At 45.4% G+C, this 23498-nt stretch overlaps 1 protein-coding gene across 1 annotated transcript in view; it reads right to left on the minus strand.

Moving 5' to 3' along the window:
• The window catches only part of CFAP46 (cilia and flagella associated protein 46), a 226770-nt gene that overhangs the window by 181977 nt on the left and 21295 nt on the right, over window positions 1–23498 (minus strand). Inside the window, exons 9-13 of the mRNA XM_040437700.1 lie at window positions 22060–22173; window positions 20019–20118; window positions 17019–17117; window positions 11876–12066; window positions 9871–10099 (exon numbers count right to left, since the gene is read on the minus strand). Of these exons, the coding sequence (XP_040293634.1) occupies window positions 9871–10099; window positions 11876–12066; window positions 17019–17117; window positions 20019–20118; window positions 22060–22173 (733 nt within the window). The remainder of the gene's footprint in view (window positions 1–9870; window positions 10100–11875; window positions 12067–17018; window positions 17118–20018; window positions 20119–22059; window positions 22174–23498) is intronic.

Consider the following 23498-nt stretch of genomic DNA (forward strand, 5'->3'; position numbering starts at 1 on the left):
TACAGAAATCATACTGGATAATTCTTCATTCAACGAAATTTGTATTTTGTGCTGTACTGTGATGTTTGATTCTGCTGGGGGGCCTCAACAAACTTCTGTTCTTCCCAGCCTTATTTTACCTGTTACCATCGGTTTCTGCTCTTCTCTACCGCTAGCTTTGTCCCTTATACCCCTCAGGGACTCACTTTATCACCGCCACTTTTTCATCTTTTATTCATTATCTATTGTTATTTACTTATTCAGCCTGCTTTTCCTGCTACATGTGTGGTTCTATCACATGGGGTACTTTAACCCTTATATACCTCACATTACTTAATATATTGCATATATTGTACAGTTGCATGACTTGTATTTGCCATATGAAATTTCAGGATCATGTATTGCAAAACTATAAACCTTTAATCATGTATTTCAATTTTCCGCAAGAATATGGATCATATATAATCATGTATACCTGAATTTGACACAACTATGAATTGTATCAAAATTATGCATTTACTTTAATTGCAATTTCTTGACCGTGGATATAGCTGCTGCCACTAGGAGGCGACACTAAGCACAAAAGTGTGAGCTCCTCCCTCCAGCTATACGCTTCTTACAGGGACTAAGCTAAAACAGTTTGTGCAAACGCAGTAGGAGAAACAAAAGAAAAACAGGAAAACCAAACAATATACAAACCCAAAACCACGCAGGCCACAACGAGGCCCGTAACAAGAGAGAATGGGTGGGAGCTGTGTCCCCCAATGAACGGAACAGATTTTACTTTAAGTACAAAATCTAGTTTTCTCATCCGTATCATTGGGGGACACAGGCTTGACCGTGCGACGTTACAGAGCAGTCCCAGGGGTGGGCCATAAACGAAGAAGCCGTCCGGCCAATCAGAGAACCGCCGTTTGCAAAACTCAACGCCCCAGAGAAGCATCAGAAGATGCAAAGGTGTGTACTCTGTAAAATTTGGAAAAGGTGTGGAAAAACGACCAGGTAGCTGCCTTGCACACCGGAAGGGCCGAAGACGCATGATGTACTGCCCAAGAGGCCTCTACTGTCCGAGCAGAATGAGCAGTAACCCGGAAGGGCGGAGCCCGTTCGCTGATGCGGTACCCTTCCACAATGGCCAAACAAATCCATCGGGAAATGGAAACTTTGGACGCAGCCAGCCCTCGTCTCGGTCCCTCTGGAATGACGAATAGTGAATCAGTCTATTGGAAAGAGGACGTCTGAGACAGAGAGATGCGACGGCCCGAACCAAATCCAGAGTGTGGAGCGACTGCTCACGAGGATGAGACAGGGCAGGACAAAATGAAGGGAGAATGATCTCTTCATTGAGATGGAATGCCGACACGACCTTCAGAAGGAAGGACTGGACAGGTCGAAGAACTACTTTGTCCTGATAGAGGATAAGGAAGGGCAATTGACAGGAAAGTTGAATTAGTCTTACCGGTAATTCCTTTTTCGCGAATCCTCCATGACGGCACCTTACTTGGAGATTATCCTCCTCCTCCAGCCAGGCAGGGACAGGAAGGTTCAAAAGGGCCCGCCTCCTCACTTATCTTCAGTGTCTTCTGGACTTGACAGGCCCTAAACTTACACACTCATTCGTGACCTTCACCAGTGATTCATCTATTCTCTGTTATACATATTAAATCTCATACATATAACTCTAGACTAATTATTTAATTTTATAACTAGTCTCTCTTTCTTTTTTTTTTTTTTTGGGGGGGAATATAAGCGGTGCCGTCATGGAGGATTCGCGAAAAAGGAATTACCGGTAAGACTAATTCAACTTTTCCCCTCCCCTCCATGACGGCACCTTACTTGGAGAACTAACAGATTAGTCAATTAGGGAGGGACAACTGCTTGTAAAACTTTCCTACCGTAGGATAGGTCTCTTTTAGAATCAATATCTATCCTATAGTGTTTTACAAAGGTATGAGGATTCGACCAGGTTGCTGCCCTACAGATCTGATCCAAGGAAGCGGATGCTTCTTCCGCCCATGAAGTCGAAACTGCCCTTGTTGAATGAGCCTTGATATTTACCGGGGGTCGTTCCCCTATTGCTATGTAGGCTTCTGAGATAGCCGATTTTAACCAGCGTGAAATAGATGGTTTGGATGCTTTTAATCCTTTCCTACTCCCTAAGAATTGGACAAATAGGTTATTAGATTTTCTCCAGTCTTTAGTTTCTGATATATACTTCAGAACACACCTTCTGACATCCAAGGTGTGAAAAACCTCTTCTTTTTTAGATTTGGGATTTTCACAGAATGAAGGAAGAACCACCTCCTCCATCCTATGGAACTCCGAGACAACCTTAGGTAGAAAGGAATTGTCGAAACTTAGAATTATTCTGTCGTCCCTGATCGTCATGAAGGGTTTTTTAACCGAGAAAGCCTGTATCTCATTAACCCTACGTGCCGAGGTAATGGCCACTAGAAATACTGTTTTAAGGGTCAGATATCTGATATTTGCTGACTCTAAGGGCTCAAAGGGAGGTTTAGTGAGACCGGAGAGGACAGAGTTTAAATCCCACGGAGCGACCAGAGGTCTACTCCGGGGTCTGAGTCTGACGGTTCCTTTCATGAAGCGGATGATCCACGGATTAAGAGCTATTTTTTCGTCTAAATAGGCACTTAAAGCTGAAATTTGGACTCTAAGAGTGCTAGGTTTTAACCCTTTATTAAACCCTTCTTGAAGAAAATCTAGAATAGACAGAATACTCCCCACGGAGTTAGAAGTACTTTCTGAACACCAGGAAACATATCTATTCCAGATTTTGCGGTAAATTCTATTAGTGACATCTTTTTTGCCGGCTAGCATGGTATTAATTACTCTGTCCGATAAACCCTTAGATTTTAAGACTGCCCTTTCAGGATCCAAGCAGAGAGATGCAGACTTTGCATCTTCGGGTGGAAAACTGGTCCTTGACAGAGGAGGTCTTCCGACCAGGGTAGAATCCATGGATCCTCCTTGGACATCTTTGCCAGGAGAGGAAACCAGGATCTCCTCGGCCAGTTGGGAACAATTATGATTACCTCGGCCCTCTCTTCTTTTATTTTACTGAGAACCCTTGGAATTAGAGGCAGAGGTGGGAAGCAGTATGCCAGTTGGAAATTCCAAGGAAGAGCTAGTGCATCTGTTCCTGCACTCCTCGAATCCCATGGATCTAGGGAAAAATAAGTTGGTAATTTTGCATTTATTTTGTTTGCAAAGAGGTCTATTTGGGGAAGACCCCACCTTTGTGTTAAGGTCTGGAAAATTTCCTCTTTTAAACTCCACTCCCCCGGATCTAATTTCTTGCGGCTGAGGAAATCCGCTTGGATGTTTTGCGTCCCTTTTAGAAAAATCGCTGATAGGGAGAGGAGATTCTCCTCCGCCCACAAGAAAATCTTGTTGGCTAGGACTTGAAGTTGTTTGCTTTTTGTTCCTCCCTGGTGGTTTATATATGCAACCACCGTCTTGTTGTCGGACCTTATTTGTACGTTGGACCTCTTTAATTCTTCTGAGAAGTAACTCAGAGCCTCCCACACCCCCAGAAGTTCCCGGTGGTTTGACGAGTACCTCTTCTGGGATTGTGACCACTCCCCTTGAGCTGACACTGATTGGAGATGTGCTCCCCAGCCCCATAGACTGGCATCCGTGGTGAGGATCAACTGATCTCTCACTATCCAAGGAACTCTCCTCTGTAAATTTAAATTTGATTCCCACCATTTTAGTGAGGACCGAATTGGATCCGGAATCGTTATTAGACTGTCTAGGGAATCTTGTCTTCGGTTCCATATTTTTAACATGAACGTCTGAAGAGGACGGGAATGTATTTGCGCCCACTTCACTGCCGGGATACAAGCTGTAAAGGATCCTATCAGGGCCATCGTTTGTCTTATGGTGTGGGATCTTTGTTGCCTGAATTGTTTTACTTGGGATTGGATCTTTGTGATCTTTTCTGCTGGTAAAAAGCATTTTTGGCTCACCGAGTCTATGAGAATTCCCAAAAAAACTATTCTTTGTGTGGGAACCAAGTGGGACTTTTCCTGATTTAAAATCCAACCCAGTTCCTCCAGTCTGTCTATCGTTTTGGATAGATTGATCTCTAGGTCTTTCTGGGAGTCCCCCACTATTAAAAGGTCGTCCAGGTATGGGATTATCATTATTTTTTCCCTCCTCAGAGGGGTTATTGCCTCTAGCATAATTTTTGTAAAAAGCATGGGGGCCGTCGTTATCCCAAAGGGTAGAGCTTGAAACTGGAAATGTTTTAGATGCCCTTGGACCCATACCGCTATTCTCAAGAACGGTTGAGACCCTGGATGAATGGGTACGTGAAAATATGCATCTTTTAAATCTATGGATGCTAGAAATACCCCTTCTTGTAGAACTTTGACCGTGGTTCTTATAGATTCCATCCTGAATTTTTCGTACTTTATGGACCTGTTCAGGGCTTTCATATTTATGATGAGACGCATTTTCCCATTTGTTTTTTTTACTAAGAACACCCTGGAATAACAGCCCAAACCGACTTGGTTCGTTGGTACCGGAACCAAGACGCTCATCTGAACCAGCAGTTCGATTTCTTGTTCCATGCAAAGCTGGAGATGTTCCGAGCTCTGAACTGGAGTCTGAACAAATAAAGAGGGGGGACTTTTGACAAAGGGAATACTGTATCCTTTGTGGAGGGTATTTAGTAACCAGTGGCTGCCTGAGTATTTTTCCCAGCAATCCACAAATTTCCCCAGTCTTCCCCCCACTGGGGCTCTGGCGTCATTTCTTGGAAGATTCCTCAGAACGGGGAGAGAACATAAAACCCTTCCCTTTCTGTCTTCCTGATCTCCAGTTTTCCGTTTTACTCCTTTTATTTTGAAAGCTAACCTTTTTTTGGGGACGAAAAAAGGGAGCTTTCCTTTTCTTTTTATCCTCTGGGAAGTTCTTTTTGGAATCAGAAGCTTTCTCTAGAATTTTATCTAAGTCCTGACCAAAGAGAAGATTACCATAAAACGGGATGTTACATAGTTTTGCTTTGGAACCTGTGTCTCCGGACCAAGCTTTTAGCCAAAGTGCCCTTCTAGAGTTATTGGCTAAAGCCGTAGCTCTTGCGGCCAGCCTGACAGAATCCGCTGTTGTGTCTGACAAAAAATCTACGGCCTTTAATAAAAGAGGGAAGGAGTCTGCAAAATTTTCATATGGAGTATTGGATTTTAAGAGTATATCTAGTTGTTCCAACCAACTTTTTAGGGACCTAGCAACGGACGAGGCCGCGATATTGGGTTTAAACAAAGCCGCGACCGCATCCCAGGTTCTTTTAAGATTAGCATCCACTTTTTTGTCCATAGGATCACGCAATGATCCTGTATCTTCAAATGGCAAAGAAGAACCTTTAGCTAGTTTGGAGAGTGAAACATCAATTTTAGGACAACTCAAGAACGGGGACAATTCTTCTTCGTCAAAAGGAAGCCTTTTTCTAATTGTTCGGGGTAAAAAAACCTTCCTGTCAGGATTTTTCCACTCCCTCAAAATAAGAGACTGCAGATTTTTGTGTACCGGAAATACCCTTTTCTTCTTAGTTTCTAACACTGAAAACATTCTATCCTGGGCGGACCTATGTACTTTTTCTTCCTTAATTTCCATGGTATCCCTGACCGCTTTCAATAGATCGTTTATATCGTCAGAAGAAAACAGATAATTTTTAAAATCACCATCTGAGTCAGAGTTGTTACTATCCTCATCACTATCTGAAGAAACATCAGAGGAGGATGAAGAGGTTTTTATGGGGGATTTTTTCCTGGGCTCCTGTTTTGATGTCGACGGAACGCTAGTGGCTGCAGAAAAATCTGAAAAAGCGGTTTTTATTTCCTGCTTAATCAGACACTGCAATTCCTGTTTTAGGGACGGGACTTCTTCCCTAACAATGCTATCAATGCATTTTCCACACAGTTTTTTAGCGTAATTTTCGGGGAGTTTGGCCGAACATACGCGACATCTGGGTATTTTAGATTTCGGCGATATTTTAGGTTTTACAGAGCTATCTTTGTCACTCTTCCATACAAAAAAAGGGAAAAGATGAGAAAGATTTAATAACAGTGCAAGCAGCATTCCATACTCACAACCTGGATGTCACTCACAGCTACAGGTTGGTCCATAGCTTCCTCCTGATCCATAAGTGCGGATATCTGAGGCTGCAGGAAACTTGCAAATTCTCTGGTCAGAGGCCGACATCCGACTTGACCAGGGCGCCAGTTTTTAAACTACGTAGGCCGGAAGTCTCCCCAGGACCTCCGACGTCATCCGGCCCGGCCACTCTCCGGCTACCACAATTAGGCCCCCAGATGACGTCACCCGCCGGAGCCGAGAATCCCGGGCAGCAGGCAGCCTAGAAACCGGAAGTACTCCTTTGAGTGTCCGGTTGCCGCGGCTAGTTACTACGCGCTGGCGCGCGCAAGTTTTGAATCTGGAGAGGACCGCGGCAGGCTCCATGGAACGGCCTTACTTGCCCAAGGTAAGACCGTGGCTGGCGCAATGCACCCGCAACTCCGCGATAGCTCCCGACCGGAGCACGAACGTAGTCCTTTCTTCCGCCTGGCAGGGACAGGAAGACACTGAAGATAAGTGAGGAGGCGGGCCCTTTTGAACCTTCCTGTCCCTGCCTGGCTGGAGGAGGAGGATAATCTCCAAGTAAGGTGCCGTCATGGAGGGGAGGGGAAAAGAGCCGCTAGCTCCGACACCCTACGTAATTGCCACCAAAAAGGCCACCTTGTAGGACAGGAAGCGAAGAGACACCTGCTGCAAAAGCTCAAACGGAGAGGACTGGAGAGCGCTGAGCATCAGATTAAGGTCCCACGGATTCAACAGAGGACGGTAAGGGGGCACAGCGTGCGCCACCCCTGCAGAAAGGTCCGAACCGCAGAAAGCGAAACCAAGTTCCACTGAAAAAGAATGGAAAGGGCCGAAACTTGCCCTTTGAGGGAACTGAGAGCCAGCCCCAAGGCCATGCCCGACTGCAGGAAAGACAAGAGTCGCGGCAACGAGAACCAAATGGGAGACAACTGGTGGCGTTCGTACCAACTGAAGTAGGACTTCCAGGTCCGGTGATAGATCCAGGAGGACGACAGCTTCCTAGCACAAATCATGGTCTGGACAACAGCATCCGAGAGACCCTGAGCCCTTAGTACGATGGCTTCAACAGCCATGCCGTTAAATGTAGAGACTCTAAATTCAGGTGGAAGATCAGTTTCTGCGACAAGAGGTCCTCCCGAAGGGGAAGACGCCAGTGTTCGTCAGCGAGGAGGATGACTAGGAATGCGTGCCATACTCTGTATGGCCAGTCCAGGGCCACGAAAATGACGGGCAGAGTTTTGGACCTGATTTTACAGAGAAGAAGCGGAATGAGCGGAAGAGGAGGAAACACGTAAGGAAACGTGAACTGCGTCCATGGGATCACAAGAGCGTCCGACGCCAGAGGGTCCTTGGACCTCCTGACGAAGTTCTCTATCTTGCGGTAGAAGCGGGAGGCCATGAGATCCACATCCGGCTGACCCTATCGCTCGTAGATCACGAGAAAGACCTGTGTATGCACAGCCTACTCGCCGGGATCAAGTCTCTCTCGGCTGAGACAGTCGGCGATCCAGTTGTCGATGCCGGGGATATGAACTGCCGACAGAGCTGGGACATGGCTCTCCGCCCAGGGGAGGATGAGCGCTGCTTCCAACATGGCTGCGGGGCTCCGGGTGCCACCCTGGTGGTTTAGCTATGCGACTGCTGTGGAGTTGTCGGATTGAACCCGAACTGGATACCCCCGGAGACGGTCCGTCCAATGAACCAGAGAGAGACGAATCGCCCGCAATTCCAGAATATTGATCAGAAGGGAGCGTTCCTCGCGGGACCAGGTGCCCTGGACCGAGAGATTGTCCAGAACTCCCCTCTAGCCCCGGAGACTGGCGTCCATCATCAACACTATCCAACGGAGGGGAAGGAAGCAGCGGCCCGATGTCGACATCGGAGACATTAACCACCACCGAAGCTCTCTGCGTGACGGGGCAGGGAGACAGAGTCGATCCATGGAGGCTGGGGAACGGTCCCAAATGGTCAGAATGTGCCGCTAAGGAGCCCTGGTATGGAACTGGGCATAGGGCACTGCTTCGAAGGAAGAGACCATGTGGCCCAGAGCCCTCATGCACTGGCGGATGTGAAGAGGCTGAGGCCGCAACAAAGAGAGGATCTGACAACGGAGAGTGGAGAGTTTGTCCGGGGACAAGAATATCTGGGCCCTGTTGGAATGGGAAATGTCCTGCACCATCTTAGACAGAGATCACACACACTCCGGCTCTACCATGGGCTGGGCAGGGGGGGCGACTGGAACAGGGTCAGAGCCGGCTTTGGGGCCTGGGATCTGGGTTCGGACATAGTGAGTACCTGAAGTGAAAAGGTAGGAGGGCTTAAGTCAGACCCTGTAGGAAGGGTTGAAAGAGCTTACCCGGCCTGTGTCCCTTACTGCAGCCTGTCCGAAAAAAGAAAAAACTGCTGTTAGAGTCCGCAGAGGTCCTCCGAAACAGGCAATAGGCGGGTTTAGAGAAACAAGCACAAAGAATTTGCGCCAGGAAGCCAGATGAAGGAGGGGGGAATCGGAGAGAACTCATGCCCCCCCCCCCCCCCCAATAGAGTCGGCCCATGGCAATAATGAAAAGGAGCGCTGGCGCAACAACTGACTCCCCTTAGAGGTCTCTCCCCTCCACCCCCTGTGATGCCGGCCAGGTGAGAAGTATCCGCGGCGAGCGGATCAGAAGTAGGCCACAGTAGAAGCCGGGGCCTCAATTACAAGCGACCACGGTGGAGGAGAATAACGAAACTCCGCGAGAAACAGGTGGGGGCAGGCGGGCGGATGGATGGGTGGGGGGGGGGGGCAGAAAGAAGCTTGGCAAGCACAGAGGGCTTCCCTCCCCCCCCCCACAGGAGAGCTTTCTACGCACCTGTTAACCCTTTCCCCGCCTGGGGGGGGACAAGGCTTTGTGGGGGCCATCCACAGCAAGTAACCTGAGAAAAGGAAGGAGGAAGAAAAAAAGGGGGTTTGGAGCCAGGAATACCCGTCCGGCGTGTTCTTCTCCCCTGGTTCCAGCCGGGTCACCACATTCGGTGTGCGGCCCTTTGGGGAGGGCTGCTACACCGGAAACAGAGGGTACTTGTCGAGGGCGGCCGTGGTGACCCGAAGGCTAGCGGGATGCAGAGGCTTTAGGAACCTCTGGTCCTCCTTGTCTTCTGGAGACCGGGAAGAAGCTGCAGACTTGGGGACCCCCTGGTCTCCCGTCTCCTAGGTGGGAGTGCAGGCAGATAGGACTGCCTGTAATCCCGCTGGAAGAAAAGAAAAAAAAGGAAAAAATCAGCAGACCTGCAAAGCAGGGAGTCTGCCTCCTACAGACACTAAGCTAACACTGTTTTAGCTTAGTCCCTGTAGGAAGGGCATAGCTGGAGGGAGGAGCTCACTCTTTTGTGCTTAGTGTCGCCTCCTAGTGGCAGCAGCTTTACCCACGGTCAAGCCTGTGTCCCTCAATGATACGGATGAGAAATTTTGTGCTGCACTGTGATTTTTGGTTCTGCTGGGGTGATATTTTGTGTTGCACTAAGGTATCGCTGGCCCCATCTATTTCTATTGTACCTGCCTACTTGTGCTTCAATTTCAATTTGCTTACAACATGGGTCCACTTTTAGGTTTTTTCAAGGCCACTTTAACTTCCCCGTCCGTCCCTACCCTTGTGTATCTAACGGACTCCTAACTGTGAGTCCACTGTATTCTTTCAGCACTCCTACCCTTTCTGTGCTTTTTCACTGCAAGGAATACGGCCCAGTACCTGCAATAAGCTGCCCTCACAAAGAGACACAGAAGACCATCACCTGCTCGAGAATCATTGCTGCCTGGTCTTCGGCACGTTGTGGTTTTGTGTACAGTGTAGTTCGGAGCTGGAGACGATGAAGGTAACATTTCAGGTGGCTCTGATACTGTCCATTCCCATCTAGACTCACTGCTTTCTCGAGGTGTCTTATTGCAGCTTCAATTCGATCGTCCTCTTCTTCAAGCTGGGCAATTTCCAAATGAATCTGGCAGCGGATTACAGTCAATAAACTGAGGAGCAAAGACAAAGATCTACGTGATTCATTTGGTGGTGTGGATTTTATAGTATATAAAGAGCAGTTTTAGACCAAGCTGCTTTACAGAGCACACCCTCTCCGTAGTCTCTCATTATTTATTAAACTGTCTAAAGGAACAGAAAATTATCGTACAGGATTGTTAGCAGTACTAGTAGCCAAACTGGTACCATGCAGCATCAGAGAAAAATATAAGCATTTTCTAAGTCCCCAAAGTTTACCTTAAAGGGAGCTAAACTGCTGACAGGTAGGAGCTGGGAAGAGCAGAACAAATATAACTATTGAGGAGCTTTTATTATCAGGAGTAGTGTGAATATGAACTTTTATTCTGCCAGGTTCCGCACCAGGAGGCAGGGCTTCTCTGTGAACTACTCTCTGCCCCCCTCCCCCCACCCTGAGTGACTGCTGCAGTAGTCTTCTGGTTGGACTTTACAACTGTCACTCAGAGAAGAGGGGAGGGGCTAGAATGCAGCTCATTGCAGAGACAGCACTTCACAGTGAAGGCTCGCCTTCTGGGCAGAACCGGGCAGAATAAAAGATCACATTCAGACTTCTCCTGATAATAAAAGCTCCATAACATGTATGTTTGTACTACTCTCCCCAGCCCCTACCTAGTGCTTTCAGCAGTTTAGCATGGTCAAAACTTCTGACAGACTCCCTTTAGTAAGTACGTGCATTCCCCATGAAATAGCAATGCTGAAGCATCTATTCTCAGAACTCTACATTGTTCCATTCCTCTGTTATTACTCTTTGAAATGGATGAATAAAATGACAAGAGGGTTTTACCATTTCCTTTGCCAACAGGGCGTGTGCCTACACACTCTGACACAATCTAATCACAGTCAGACTGTCAAGGGACACACCCCATTGTTAAGGGGAATGATGATTTAGGCCTCATGCACACGGCCGTTGACATATTGCGTCACGGATGCGGACCCATTCACTTGAATGGTCTGCAATCCAGGAGATTCGGTGCGGAGCGGAAGCACGGATCGGAAAGCCCACGGAAGCACTACCGCCCCCTGGTGTGAGCAAGGAAAAGTCGCAGATTGAGGTGAAAATAATCTTTGCACCGCAATCTGTGACAGATATATGCTAAAAAGTGTTGTATGTAAATGACCCGCTTAGTTGTCAATTTAGTCATACATTTACAGGAGGGATAAAAGAGGAACAGCAAAATACAGAGTTCTATGAAAAAATGCACTGTGGTTATTCACAAAGAATATCAAGAGAGGCGCTCTTTAACTGAATACCACCCCTCTGTAGACCCCACTATTCTATGGAGGAGCCCTGTTATGATCCACCGAAGCATTTCAAATATTACATCAACTGGGTATCTCCTACATAAATTCCTGGGCTAAACACTGAATTCATTAAAGGGGGTTGTCCCGTCTCGCAGTTTCCATGGCGAGATGGGGCTAAGCGCCGGCCCCAGATGGCGGGGCTTACGGATAAAACCGAGCGGTCCGTGCCCCTCTGTTTCCATAAAACCCATTGTGATGAATGTGAGCTACATGAACGGCAAAGCAGAACAGCAGATCTGGGAGTTACGGAAGCAGCACAGCTTGTTCTGCTAATACGTTTGCATAGCTCCAATTCACTAAAATGGGATTTATAGAAATAACGGAGTGCCGGCCCGCTCAGGTGTTTCCATAAGCCCGGACGCCTATGGCTGACGTTTAGCCCTATCGCTATGGAAACGACGAAATGGGACAAACCCGTTAAATTTCATTCTGAACATGAAGTTACTTACCTGTCTATATGTTCTAATGAATCTGCCATAGAAATGAAAGGCTTCTTCATGTATTTGCGCAGGTTGGGCTGCAGTAAGGGAAGACAAAGATCCCACAGCGTGGTGCACACTTCCTGGATGGCGTTAGGCTCCCCGAGGCGGACAGCGTTCTGTAAGGTGGTCTCCAGTCTGTTTATAACGCTCAGCTGTGCCTGAGTGGAGGAATACATACATCATTTGGGTGACGACATTATCTACAATGCTATAACACCCCCATCCGGATTCTGGATGACCATATTTTTCTTTGGGAAAAGGACTAAGGGTACGACACATTCAGACTGTACTGTACTGTCATAACCGGCCCATTGTCTAAATAAAACCGTCCAGCACTGAATATTACAAGATCCAGCAGAGACCTTTATACTTACAGCATTACCGCAAAAAGGAATTCTGTATTAAACGGGTTGTCCGGGTTCAGAGCTGAACCAGTAAATATCCCCATTTTCACCCAGGCAGCCCCCCTTTCATGCTCCGATGCTCTCCCTTGCCCTGTGCTGTATCGTATATTTTTGACACTGCTAGGGAGAGGCTTTAGCCTAGCAGTGTTCCCGGTGACGTCACCGGCACTGATGGTTGGGCTTTACCACTGCCCTAGCTGTTTTACAGGTTAGAGCAGCGCTAAAGCCCGCCCATTAGTGCTGGTGACGTCACTGGGCTCACTGCTAGGCGGAAGCCTCCACCTAGTGGAGAGCCCGGTACCAGAGGAGTAAATACCATAGCGGCAGACCATGCGACGGCTATGGGGCCCAGGGCAAGAGGGGGCCCAGTCTTAGTTGGGATTATCTCCTCTTCTACTGGGGGTGAAAACTTGGTCAGGACTCTACCCTCTAAAAGGAACAACTTTTAGCAAATGAGGCAGTGTGAAAATGTCCCAAGGGCCATTGCAATGGATTTAGGCAGAAACCCTTCTATCCTGTGTGGGGGGCCTGGTTTGATCCTTGCTATGGGGCCCTTTAGTTGACTATGTACGCCACTGCCCGGTACATCACCGATCTCCAGAAAAAGCCTCTGCACTGCACGATTCAGCGAAAGGCAAGGGAGAGCATTTAATGCTCCGATGCTCATGTCAGAGGGGCTGCTTGGGTGAAAAACGGGGATATGTCCGGGTTCAGCTCCGAACGCGGACATCCCATTTAAATTTTCTTCTACACAGATAAAATAACATCCCCATACAGGACCACCTTACAATACAAAAAAGTACAAAGCTCAAATCTCTTCACAAGAATCGTCAGCCCAAAGTACAAGATTCCACATTCCTTTTAAAGGTGAGTAAGGCCCAATGCCCAGGACCATACGTGTTTTCCAGTCCTCAAACCGCAGATTCACAAAACACAGATACTGGGTGCGTAAGTCCCGCATTTTCCCTTCCCTCACTTCTCACCCTATTGTAAAAATGCTTATTGACTGCAAAACGGAGAAGAATAGGACACATTCAAATTTTTTGAGGGACGGACATATTGGCGCACAAATGCGGACAGAACATGGATGACATCCGTGTGCTGTCCACATTTGTTGAGGCCCCATAAAAATGAATACGTCCATGTGCGATGCTCAAGAAATGCGGACCAGATGTAGACAGAAAATACGGTTGTGTGCACGAGGCCTAGGAGGAATGCAATGGGTACTGTATAACGGCACAGAGAACAGTAGTCGTCTCTGCTGACATGTCTATTTTGGTACCGTTAATACTTGTATTCTTCATTAAATGACAATTCTGCAGCATCTTCTCTTATCACGCTGTGCTGTAGAGTTACTCTGTTATTCCTCCTACAAATGTATGAATAAATTGACAATTGGGTCTTACCAGTTGAGAGTGTGCCCCTACACAGTTTCATATGGTCGGCACTGATTTGACAGTGTCAGATAGAGTAAGGAAACACCCAAACCGGCAACACCCAGCTGTCAATTTACTCATACATTTCTACTAGGAATTAGGGCTCATGCACAGGAATGTATTTTCTTTCCATGTCCATTCCATTTTTTTTGCGGACCGTATGCAGAACCATTCATTTCAATGGGTTCGCAAAAAAAAACGGAAGTTAGGGCTCATGCCAATGACTGTATTTTCTTTTCGTTTCCATTCCGTTTTTTTACAGGTCCGTAAACGAAACCATTCACTTCAATGGGTCCGCAAAAAAACGGAAATGACTCCGTCTGCATTCTGTTTCCGCATTTTCATTCCTCAAAATAGAAATAAGCTGAATACACAGAACCGTTTTCAATGTCCCACAATCAGGAGGGGGGGGGGGTACTTATTGAAAACGGTAACACTGTGTCCACACTGATACAGATAGTGTCAGACACAGGAGGTAACAAGTGTTGGTATACAATGATACCCAATCAATAATACGTAACGGCAATAATCGATATATGCCGACACCATGTGGACATAAGAAAAAGCTGAATACACAATACCGTTTTCCAATTCCCCGGAGAAGGAGGGGCTATAAGAAAACGGTAACAGCTGTGTCCACACTTGTTTGAAAAAGTGGGACACTGAAGGTAACAAGAACAGATGTGTGCTAGTACCTAGGCCACACAATAGTTAAGGTGACCGCATTGGTATATGCCAACACCTTAGATACCATTGGCAAACATATAATGCAAACAGGTATTTCACAACATAGACAGTAATGCACAACGACACAGAACATAACGACAGAAAACATATAATGGTATGGGTGCAAAGGGGAGCCGTGCAACACGTTATACACAATTACACCCACAGCATAAGGTGCACAAGGTAACATTTATGCCCGCGGCCTCAACCTGCGTACCGCAAGAAGGGAGGGGGTCCTTTTATCTGTTCCCCTTTCCTCTTCCCTGTTTGTTGTGCACCTATCTGTGCACTTCATTCCACCTGAGAGCCATTGCTCTCGGTGGCCTCTTTTTGCATTTGCTGCTGATTACATCACCTTCAGCGAATGATTTACATCTCCTGGCCCATTCTATATATATTCCCCTGATGAGAGGAGGGTTTTTTCCTTTGCCTCAGAAACGTGCATGTAGGGATCCTTTCAGGGCCATACAGGGACCACAATTCCAGGGTTAGGTTCCGGACGGGGGACCAACTAGTGGGATACCCCGTGGCTAGACCTAAGGGCTATTGTAGGGCTGCGAGGGTCAAGCAGGGACATTAAGGAATATCTCCGTGTGATCCCTTTACAGTGTGCTGACCCCCGAACTGCCGAATTGGACCACCCTGACCAGAAACATCGAAACAGGAGGTGTCCGGAGTATCCACTATCTGTAGGGTAGGACACCTGGTTTTTCAAATGTTACCTTGTGCACCTTATGCTGTGGGTGTAGTTGTGTATACCGTGTTGCACGGCTCCCCTTTGCACCCATACCATTATATGTTTTCTGTCGTTATGTTCTGTGTCGTTGTGCATTACTGTCTATGTTGTGAAATACCTGTTTGCATTATATGTTTGCCAATGGTATCTAAGGTGTTGGCATATACCAATGCGGTCACCTTAACTATTGTGTGGTCTAGGTACTAGCACACATCTGTTCTTGTTACCTTCAGTGTCCCACTTTTTCAAACAAGTGTGGACACAGCTGTTACCGTTTTCTTATAGCCCCTCCTTCTCCGGGGAATTGGAAAACGGTATTGTGTATTCAGCTTTTTCTTATGTCCACATGGTGTCGGCATATATCGATTATTGCCGTTACGTATTATTGATTGGGTATCATTGTATACCAACACTTGTTACCTCCTGTGTCTGACACTATCTGTATCAGTGTGGACACAGTGTTAACGTTTTCAATAAGTACCCCCCCCCCCTGATTGTGGGACATTGAAAACGGTTCTGTGTATTCAGCTTATTTCTATTTTGAGGGATATATCCCATCTATTTTATAATAAGAAGTAAAAGTTAAGTATTAAACAATCCAGATCACTAAATTCCGATTTCCATGATTTATGCGAGTGATTATATATGAAAATCCATTCCACCCGCATTTTCATTCCGCAAAAACATATAACATGTCCAATTCTTGTCCATTTTGCAGACAAGCATAGGCATTGTTATAATGGATTCGAAAAAAAAAAAAAACTGATGCAATACGGAAGTCACACGGATGTCATCCGTTTTTTTTTTTTGTTTTTTTTTTGCGGATCCGTGTTTTGTGGACCACAACATACAAGCGGTCGTGTGCATGTGCATTCCGTTTCCGTATGTCCATATTTCCGTTCCACAAAAAAATAGAACATGTCCTATCATTGTCCGCCCTACGGGCAAGGATAGGACTGTTCTATTAGGAGCCAGCTGTTCCGTTCCACAAAATACGGAATGCACATGGACGTCGTCCGTATTTTTTGCGGATCCGTTTTTTGCGGAACACAAAATACATACAGTCGTGTACATGAGTCCTAACAAAGGAACCTCACAACACTAAGATTTGACCACGTTAAACTGCTGACAGCACTAGGTAGGGACCAGAAAGAGCAGGACAAAAATACTTTGGGTGAAACATTTAACACCAGGAGTAGCATGAACACAGTATTATGCTTTTTTTTTTTCTAGAAGAAATATAAGATAGGTCTTTCTCCGTATCTTAGTGTTAAAAGGAGTCTACCAACAGCTTTCACCGTGCTAAACTCCTGACAGCACTAGGTAGGAGCTGAGAATAGTGCAAACATACAGTATCTTTTGTGGAGCTTTTATCAGGAGTAGTATGAATATGAACTTTTATTCTGCCAGATTATGCTCCTGCAGGAGGCGGAGCTTCACTGTGACATGCTCTCTGCATTGTACTGCTTCACAGCCCCTCCTCCCTGCTCTGAGTGACAGCTGTGGAGGGAGGGGCTGTGATGCACCACACTGCATAGATCACTTCACTGTGAAGCTCCGCCCTGGGCACTTGCAGGAGCAGGACCTGGCAGAATAAAAGTTTAGCTCCACTAAAGTCATGTTTGTCCTGTTCTCCCCAGCCGCTACTTTGTGCTGTCAGCACTTTACCATGGTCAAAACTGTTCACAGACTTCTTTTAACTCTTAGGTACAATTAAAAAAAGAGAAGGACATGTGGTCAATATTTCTACTTCTTCCAGAAAAAAAGCCTGATACTACGATGATCGCAACAAGAAAACCAGAGCATACCTCTACAACACTTTTATTGTAAGTATCAATCTGACGGCCAAGATTAAGAATCTGAAGGTCACTATGAAGACATTCTAAGGTTATGAGGGTTTTTGGATCCTGAAAAAAGCAAATACAAATACAACCATAATATCATCACTATGACATAATAAGTAACGAATATGACATCCTAAGAAAATCATTATGACATCATTGTAAAAATATAGAAGACATTAATCAAGAAATCAAAAGAACATTCTTATGACATCATAATACATTAAACATGACTTCATAAGAAATGATAACGACATCATAATGAATATAGAAAGAAAAACACAAAGGCGCCCCTGATGTGCCTGATGAAGGAAGCAGAATGCTTTAGGGTCCATTCACATGACGTAGTTTTGGGTCCGCAGCCGTTCCACAATTTTGCAGAACGGGTGCGGACCCATTCATCTCAATGGGGCCACAAAAGATCCGGAGAGCACATCGTTTGCTGTCCACATCCGTAGTTCCGTTCCACGGCCCGGCAGAAAAGATAGAGAGCGTCCTATTCTTGTCCACAATCGTGGCCATATGCGGTCCGCAAAATGCAGAACACTCACGAGCCGGTATCTGTGTTTTGCGAACCGCAAATCACTTACGGACGTGTGAATGGACCCTGACAGTATTCAATGAATCTTCCTGCTTTAGTAATACAGGAATCCCTTGTTATTTTTTGTTTTTTATCATAATGAATATGACATCATAAAATCGTCTTTATGACATCATAATTCCTTAAATATGATTATGTTCATAAGACATCATTATGACATCACAATGCAATGAGTATGCCTTCATAAGACAATGGGGGAGACTTACCAAAACTGCTGAAAAGGAAAACTGGCTCAGTTGCCCATAGCAACCAATCAGATTCCACCTTTCATCTTCCAAAGGAGATCTGAAAAATGAAAGATGGAATCTGATTGGTTGCTATGGGCAACTAAGCCAGATTACCCTTACACCAGTTCTGATAAATCTCCCCCAACATGTCCTGTCCATGGGTTGTTTGTGGTGGTCAGGGCTACATGCAGAAAGACTTTTAGCACTTACTGCGGTATTCTGGTTATAAATTGTTATCCCCTATCCACATGATAAGGGATTACTAGAAGATTGAAGGATTCCAAATGGTGGAATATCGACCAATCACGGAACCTTATACCCCGAAATGAATGGTGCATCTGGTCGAGCATGCGTTTTACTCCAGCAGTCCCATAGAGAATGAATGGAGTGGCAGAGAGCATGCTCAACCTGCCGTGGCATCAGTCCACAGGGAACAGGACCCACGTTCTCAGGATGAGTGGAGATCCGAGTGGTCAGATCCCCACCTATCCTGTGTATAGGGACTAACGTTTTACAACCGGAATACCCCTTTAAAGAGGTATTCCCATCCACAAGATAAGCCACAGAGGTCTGACAGATGCATGGCTCACTGTTTGGACTGTATGGGGGCTTCCACCATCACATACCAGGCCACTGCCTCATTAACAAAGCTGGTCAGAACTACTGAAACAGCAGAGCTCGCTGTGCGACCACAGGGGAGGACCACCAACCACTTCTCTATTCACTCAGGTGGTAGCCAGTGGCCTGGGACAGGGTCCGAGGACCCATTCGAGAGAGAAGTCTAGGCATCTATTAAAAGGGTTATCCAATAGTACAAATACCCCCCACAATGCCAGGGCTGCTCTTATAGACAATACTTATGGGGTCCCTGGCACCCGACTACCTCCGGATCCCTACACGGCGAACGCTGCAGGGCAGCCAATAGCAGGCCTCAACGTTGACCAGCCACCCTAGCATCACCCACAATGCTAGAGAGGCTAGTCACCAGGGAGACGCAGCGGTGGCCATGCAGGGATCAGGAGTGACGCGGGTGTTGGGGACCCGGGAAGCATCGTCTATAGGAGGGGCCCGGGTATTGTGGGGGGTATTTGTAGTATTGGTTAACCCCTTTAAACATTTGTGGCATATCCTGTGGAAAAGTCATATATGTCTAACATGGGAATACCCCTTTAACTCTAAGATTTTGTGAACGGAAGAAGGGAATTTAGAGCTCTGTAAAGGCAAATCAAACTTTATAAAAAATATCCTATGTGACTAATCTGCACAGAAATTGGGACCTATCCAAATGAGAGAAAATCGAAATATTATATTATAATAATAAGTGTGATATGCTGTGTACACGCATTAAAAGATGTAATAATGTAATCAGGTGTTTATCCCAAATCTGTGTTTGGATTCTATACATACAGTAATCTAAATGAGCTACATGGCCCAATAAATCACATGAGAATATTCTGTCCACTGTCAAGGGTGGGTGCATTAGTCTTTTGTAGAGCTTAAAGGGGGTTTCACGGGTAAAATATTATACATTTTTTCATCCTGGTTTTGAATACTTTTGTAATTACATGTAATTAAAAATGTAATATAGCCACTGAGTTATTCAATAAAATGTATCTGTATAGCGCCACCTGCTGTTTGCTCTCTTAATTATTTCTCTGTCCACCTCTCTAAGGTGGTCGCACGTGCTCTGTTTAAATCTTCAACTGTCACTAGCCATATGTTCTGTTAGGTGCTGTGGCTGTTACAGGGAATAAGCGGCAGCAGAAAGGACGTCCGTCACATCTATCCCGTCCGTCAGTCCCCCCCGTCCCCCACCCCGACAAAGGACACATCACCCGAGCTGCCGTCCTGAAATAAATCTAGCAGTTGAAGCAATAAATGGGGAGATCTCTGGATCCATGTGAGGTGCAGGGCTGGTTCTAGCTTTGCTAGAAAGAGATTGTCATGTACTATATGATGTCTGATTTTAATTTTTACATCAATCATGGGGTAACCCCTTCAAAGGTAAAATCACGGGGTTAGGAAATCTACCTGCTCAGAAGCTGAGCACCGGTTTTCTGAAATACTGAGTTTGCATCAACCCAATGAATAAGAACCACATAGTAAGTAAGCAGCTCACAGCATGTAATAAGCACATACAGAGATATCTGCGTTCTTCAGATCCTCGATGCAAGCGGCAGCCAGTTGATTGCATTTTAAATCCATTGAGAGACGAGCAAGTTCAATCAGCAGAGGAATTCTGGAAATGAACGGGACAATTGTGCAGAAAGCATTAAGACTTGGAAAACGTAGAAATGAAAGAGCGCTGTGCATTCTCTACAGATCACTATACAAAATACAAGATGGTATCCCTATAACAAAAACAGTTTGGAAGGGTGGGACGAGTGTAAAGAAAGTTAAAAATCTTTTGTGAGCTACAAAATGCCTCCCTTGTACTGTAGATTGTACATTAAAATTGAACAATCTGCACCTACCGTACTTGTGGTAAAGAAAGGGGGCGTCTGAGAGTTTAAAAAAATACAATAAGGGCAGGAAATGTTATAAAATATAAAACATACATTACTCACCTGTTAAACCCCCCTCTGATGCTTGGTGGTCTCCACTAGTCATGGTATATTTACCTGGAGCGATGACGCGCCGTCGGACATCTACGTGACCACTGCAACCAATCACTGGCCTCAGCGGTGATGCTAGCATGTACTGCATGTGAACACTGATCAAGTGTGTCAGGCAGCTGCCTGCACCCTAAACTATACAGCAGATGGAGCTGGAAGCAGAAAGCTACTTCCACTGTGTAGTGACAGTGCCCGGGTACTGCCGTTCAGCTCCTATTAAAGGGAATGGGAGGCGATCTGCAATACGCTGACGCAGGAAACTAGGTAGAGCCTTCTGCTTCTGGCTGCGTTCACTGCATAGTATTCGGCCCCAGTGGCTGCCCGATCCGGCTGATCATGGGGATAGAGGGTGTCAGACCCCGTACCTCCTGAGGAAAGGTCATGAATATCCAAGTCCTGCAAGCCCAATTAAATTCAAACTAATAGAGTACAATCAACTGATCACCATGTAAAGCCTTCAAAAGCATAAACCGCAGGACGAAGAACTCAGAAAACTATATCTGCCAGCTGTGGGAAGACCTCCACAGCTGGAAGTGGAGTAGCAAGGAACATCTGACCACTAGAGAAGGATGTAAAAAATATTAAATATCTGTGCCTGAAGTGGTCAAAGAGGTCAGCAGATTCCCACAAGAAAGATACAGAACCAAGGAAAGGGGGAAGTAGAACAATAGGAAAACAAAAAGAGGGGAGCAAGGAGACCCCATCAGTGGAACCTCACAAATGAAGCAACCCTGCTAGGTCATCTGAAAATACCAGACAAACTGAAGACATGTAGAAAGGACAGGAGGCCCAAGTTACATTTAGAATTCGGGAGAATCCATACATTTCTCAAGGAAACCAGATGGTATGAAAAACAGTGAAGCCGTCATAGTCCTCTGCCAACAACTCCTCCATCCTGACAATATAGGGTAGTTCACAGGGAGAGGGTGTCCCGTCCCATCTCCAATGCCTGAGATGTCACCATCCGAGCTGCTGTAAGGAGGTTTAGCCACCCAAAAACTCTGGGGGAGATTTATCATCTCCCTGCATCACTTTTCTGGTGTAAAAAAGTCACAAACACTTTGTCTTTGTTGGAACTGGCGTTTCTGTGCCGCCCTCGCCACTTTCTAAAAAGGGCCGGGGGTCTGAGATCTGTTATTTTAGACAGAGAAAAATACTTTGTGCAGGCCTATTCTTCCTTACGAATAACGGATCTCAGATGGAAATGGCTAAAATGGATGCAAACTGTGCATAACTAAGCATAACGGATGCTTAACATACAGGATCCGTTTTTAGTTTATTTTTCTGTTCTTCTGACGGATCAGAAGAACGGAAAACTAAATGGTGATGTGAACCCGGCCTTACCTGAACTGACTTTAGCTTCCCAAGTCAGAAGTATCGGCTGCGAGACATAGCGCAGTGGAGAATGTCTAGAAGAACGCCCCTGCCACCAACCAGCAACTCACTGCTGGAGGTAAGAACTTCCTAAAGAAACGTCACCGTAGTTTCCCGTGAAGTAGTAGAATAAACTGCCTGTGTGTATGGCACCGGTGCAAATAATAAATCACGGGAACGGCTTAACTTACTTTTCCAAAGTGGATAAATGCAGAGCAGGCTCGTCGGCCGCAGGAGCCAAGAGTTTATAAATTTCATTGAGGTTCGTAAAAACGTCCTTTGCTGTAAAGGAGCCATCCATTTGCCTAAAATAAAGAAGAAAAACTGTAAAAGTGGGGATTTCTGTAACAATAAAACGTGCAATGCTGTGAATTGGATCAGCAGTACGCTGACGTTATTTTTCTGTGTCCGTAGTGCTGGCTACTTAGAATATTTAAAGGGACGGTTTCAGAAAAAGCAAGTTATTCTTTGTGTAATAAAAAGTGTTACAAATTTCCAATATCCTTTGTATATCAATTCCTGAAGCTTTTTCAGCCTCTTCAGGACCAGTTTTATCCTCCCTGCCTTCCCAGAGCAATAACTTTTTGTATTTTTCAGTTGTTTTTTTGCAGGACAAGTTGTACTTTCTAAAGGCACAAGTTAATGATGCATACAATGTAGTGGGGAGTTGGAAAATTCTAGATGGGGTGGAATAATAAAAAAAATCAACGTTATTCGGCCATAGTGTTTTGGGTTTCATTTTCACGGTGTTCACTATGCAGTAAAACTGACCTGTTCCTTTCATTCTGCAGGTCAGTACGATTACAACAACACCACATTTATATCGTTTTTCTTATGTTTTAATAATGGGAAAAAAACTGATTTTTAAGTAGCGTCGCCATATTCTTGCCGCCGTAACGTTTTCTAATTACATCTACGGACCTGTAAGAGGGATACATTTTTTGTGGGGAGATCTGAAGTTTATACTGATACCATTATGGAGTGTCTATGACTTTTTGATCACTTTTACCGTAATTCAATTTTTTCAGGGAGGTGGAGCAGCGAAAAAAAAATGGCGAATTGGTCATTTTGATTTTTTTTTTTTTACGTTACGACATTCACCATACGGGATGAATATTATTATCTATATATTAATAGTACGGCATTTTGATCCAACCAACGCCAGAATTTGCTCTATGTTTCCTTCCAAACCAATATATTCCTCTCCAAACTAAAACGGTTTGCTCACACATTATAGTTGCAACAAGAAGGTCAATTGCAAGAAAATGGAAAAGCCGGGAAATCCCAACAATCTCCAAGGTCTGGACATCTGTTACACATGCCTACAATATGGATTTAAATTTGCCTCCTACTCATTACGCTTGAAAAAAACTATGAAATATTGGTCCTTCTGGAATCCAGACTTTTTAACGATAACCCCCAACTGACTCTTTTCCTAGGAAATGCTTTATTATTATTATTATTATAACATTATATATATATATATATTACACACACACAGTTATAGGTTATACAAGTCCTTTTTAATAACATGTCACACTATTATATGAACTCTAACTACAGATCGTACAATGCAAAATTAAAATTTATTTTTCTTGGAGAATTTGAATTTCCAACCCCAATTCTCTGA

Source organism: Bufo bufo, chromosome 6, assembly GCF_905171765.1.
Source record: "Bufo bufo chromosome 6, aBufBuf1.1, whole genome shotgun sequence".
Taxonomy (NCBI): Eukaryota; Metazoa; Chordata; class Amphibia; order Anura; family Bufonidae; genus Bufo; species Bufo bufo.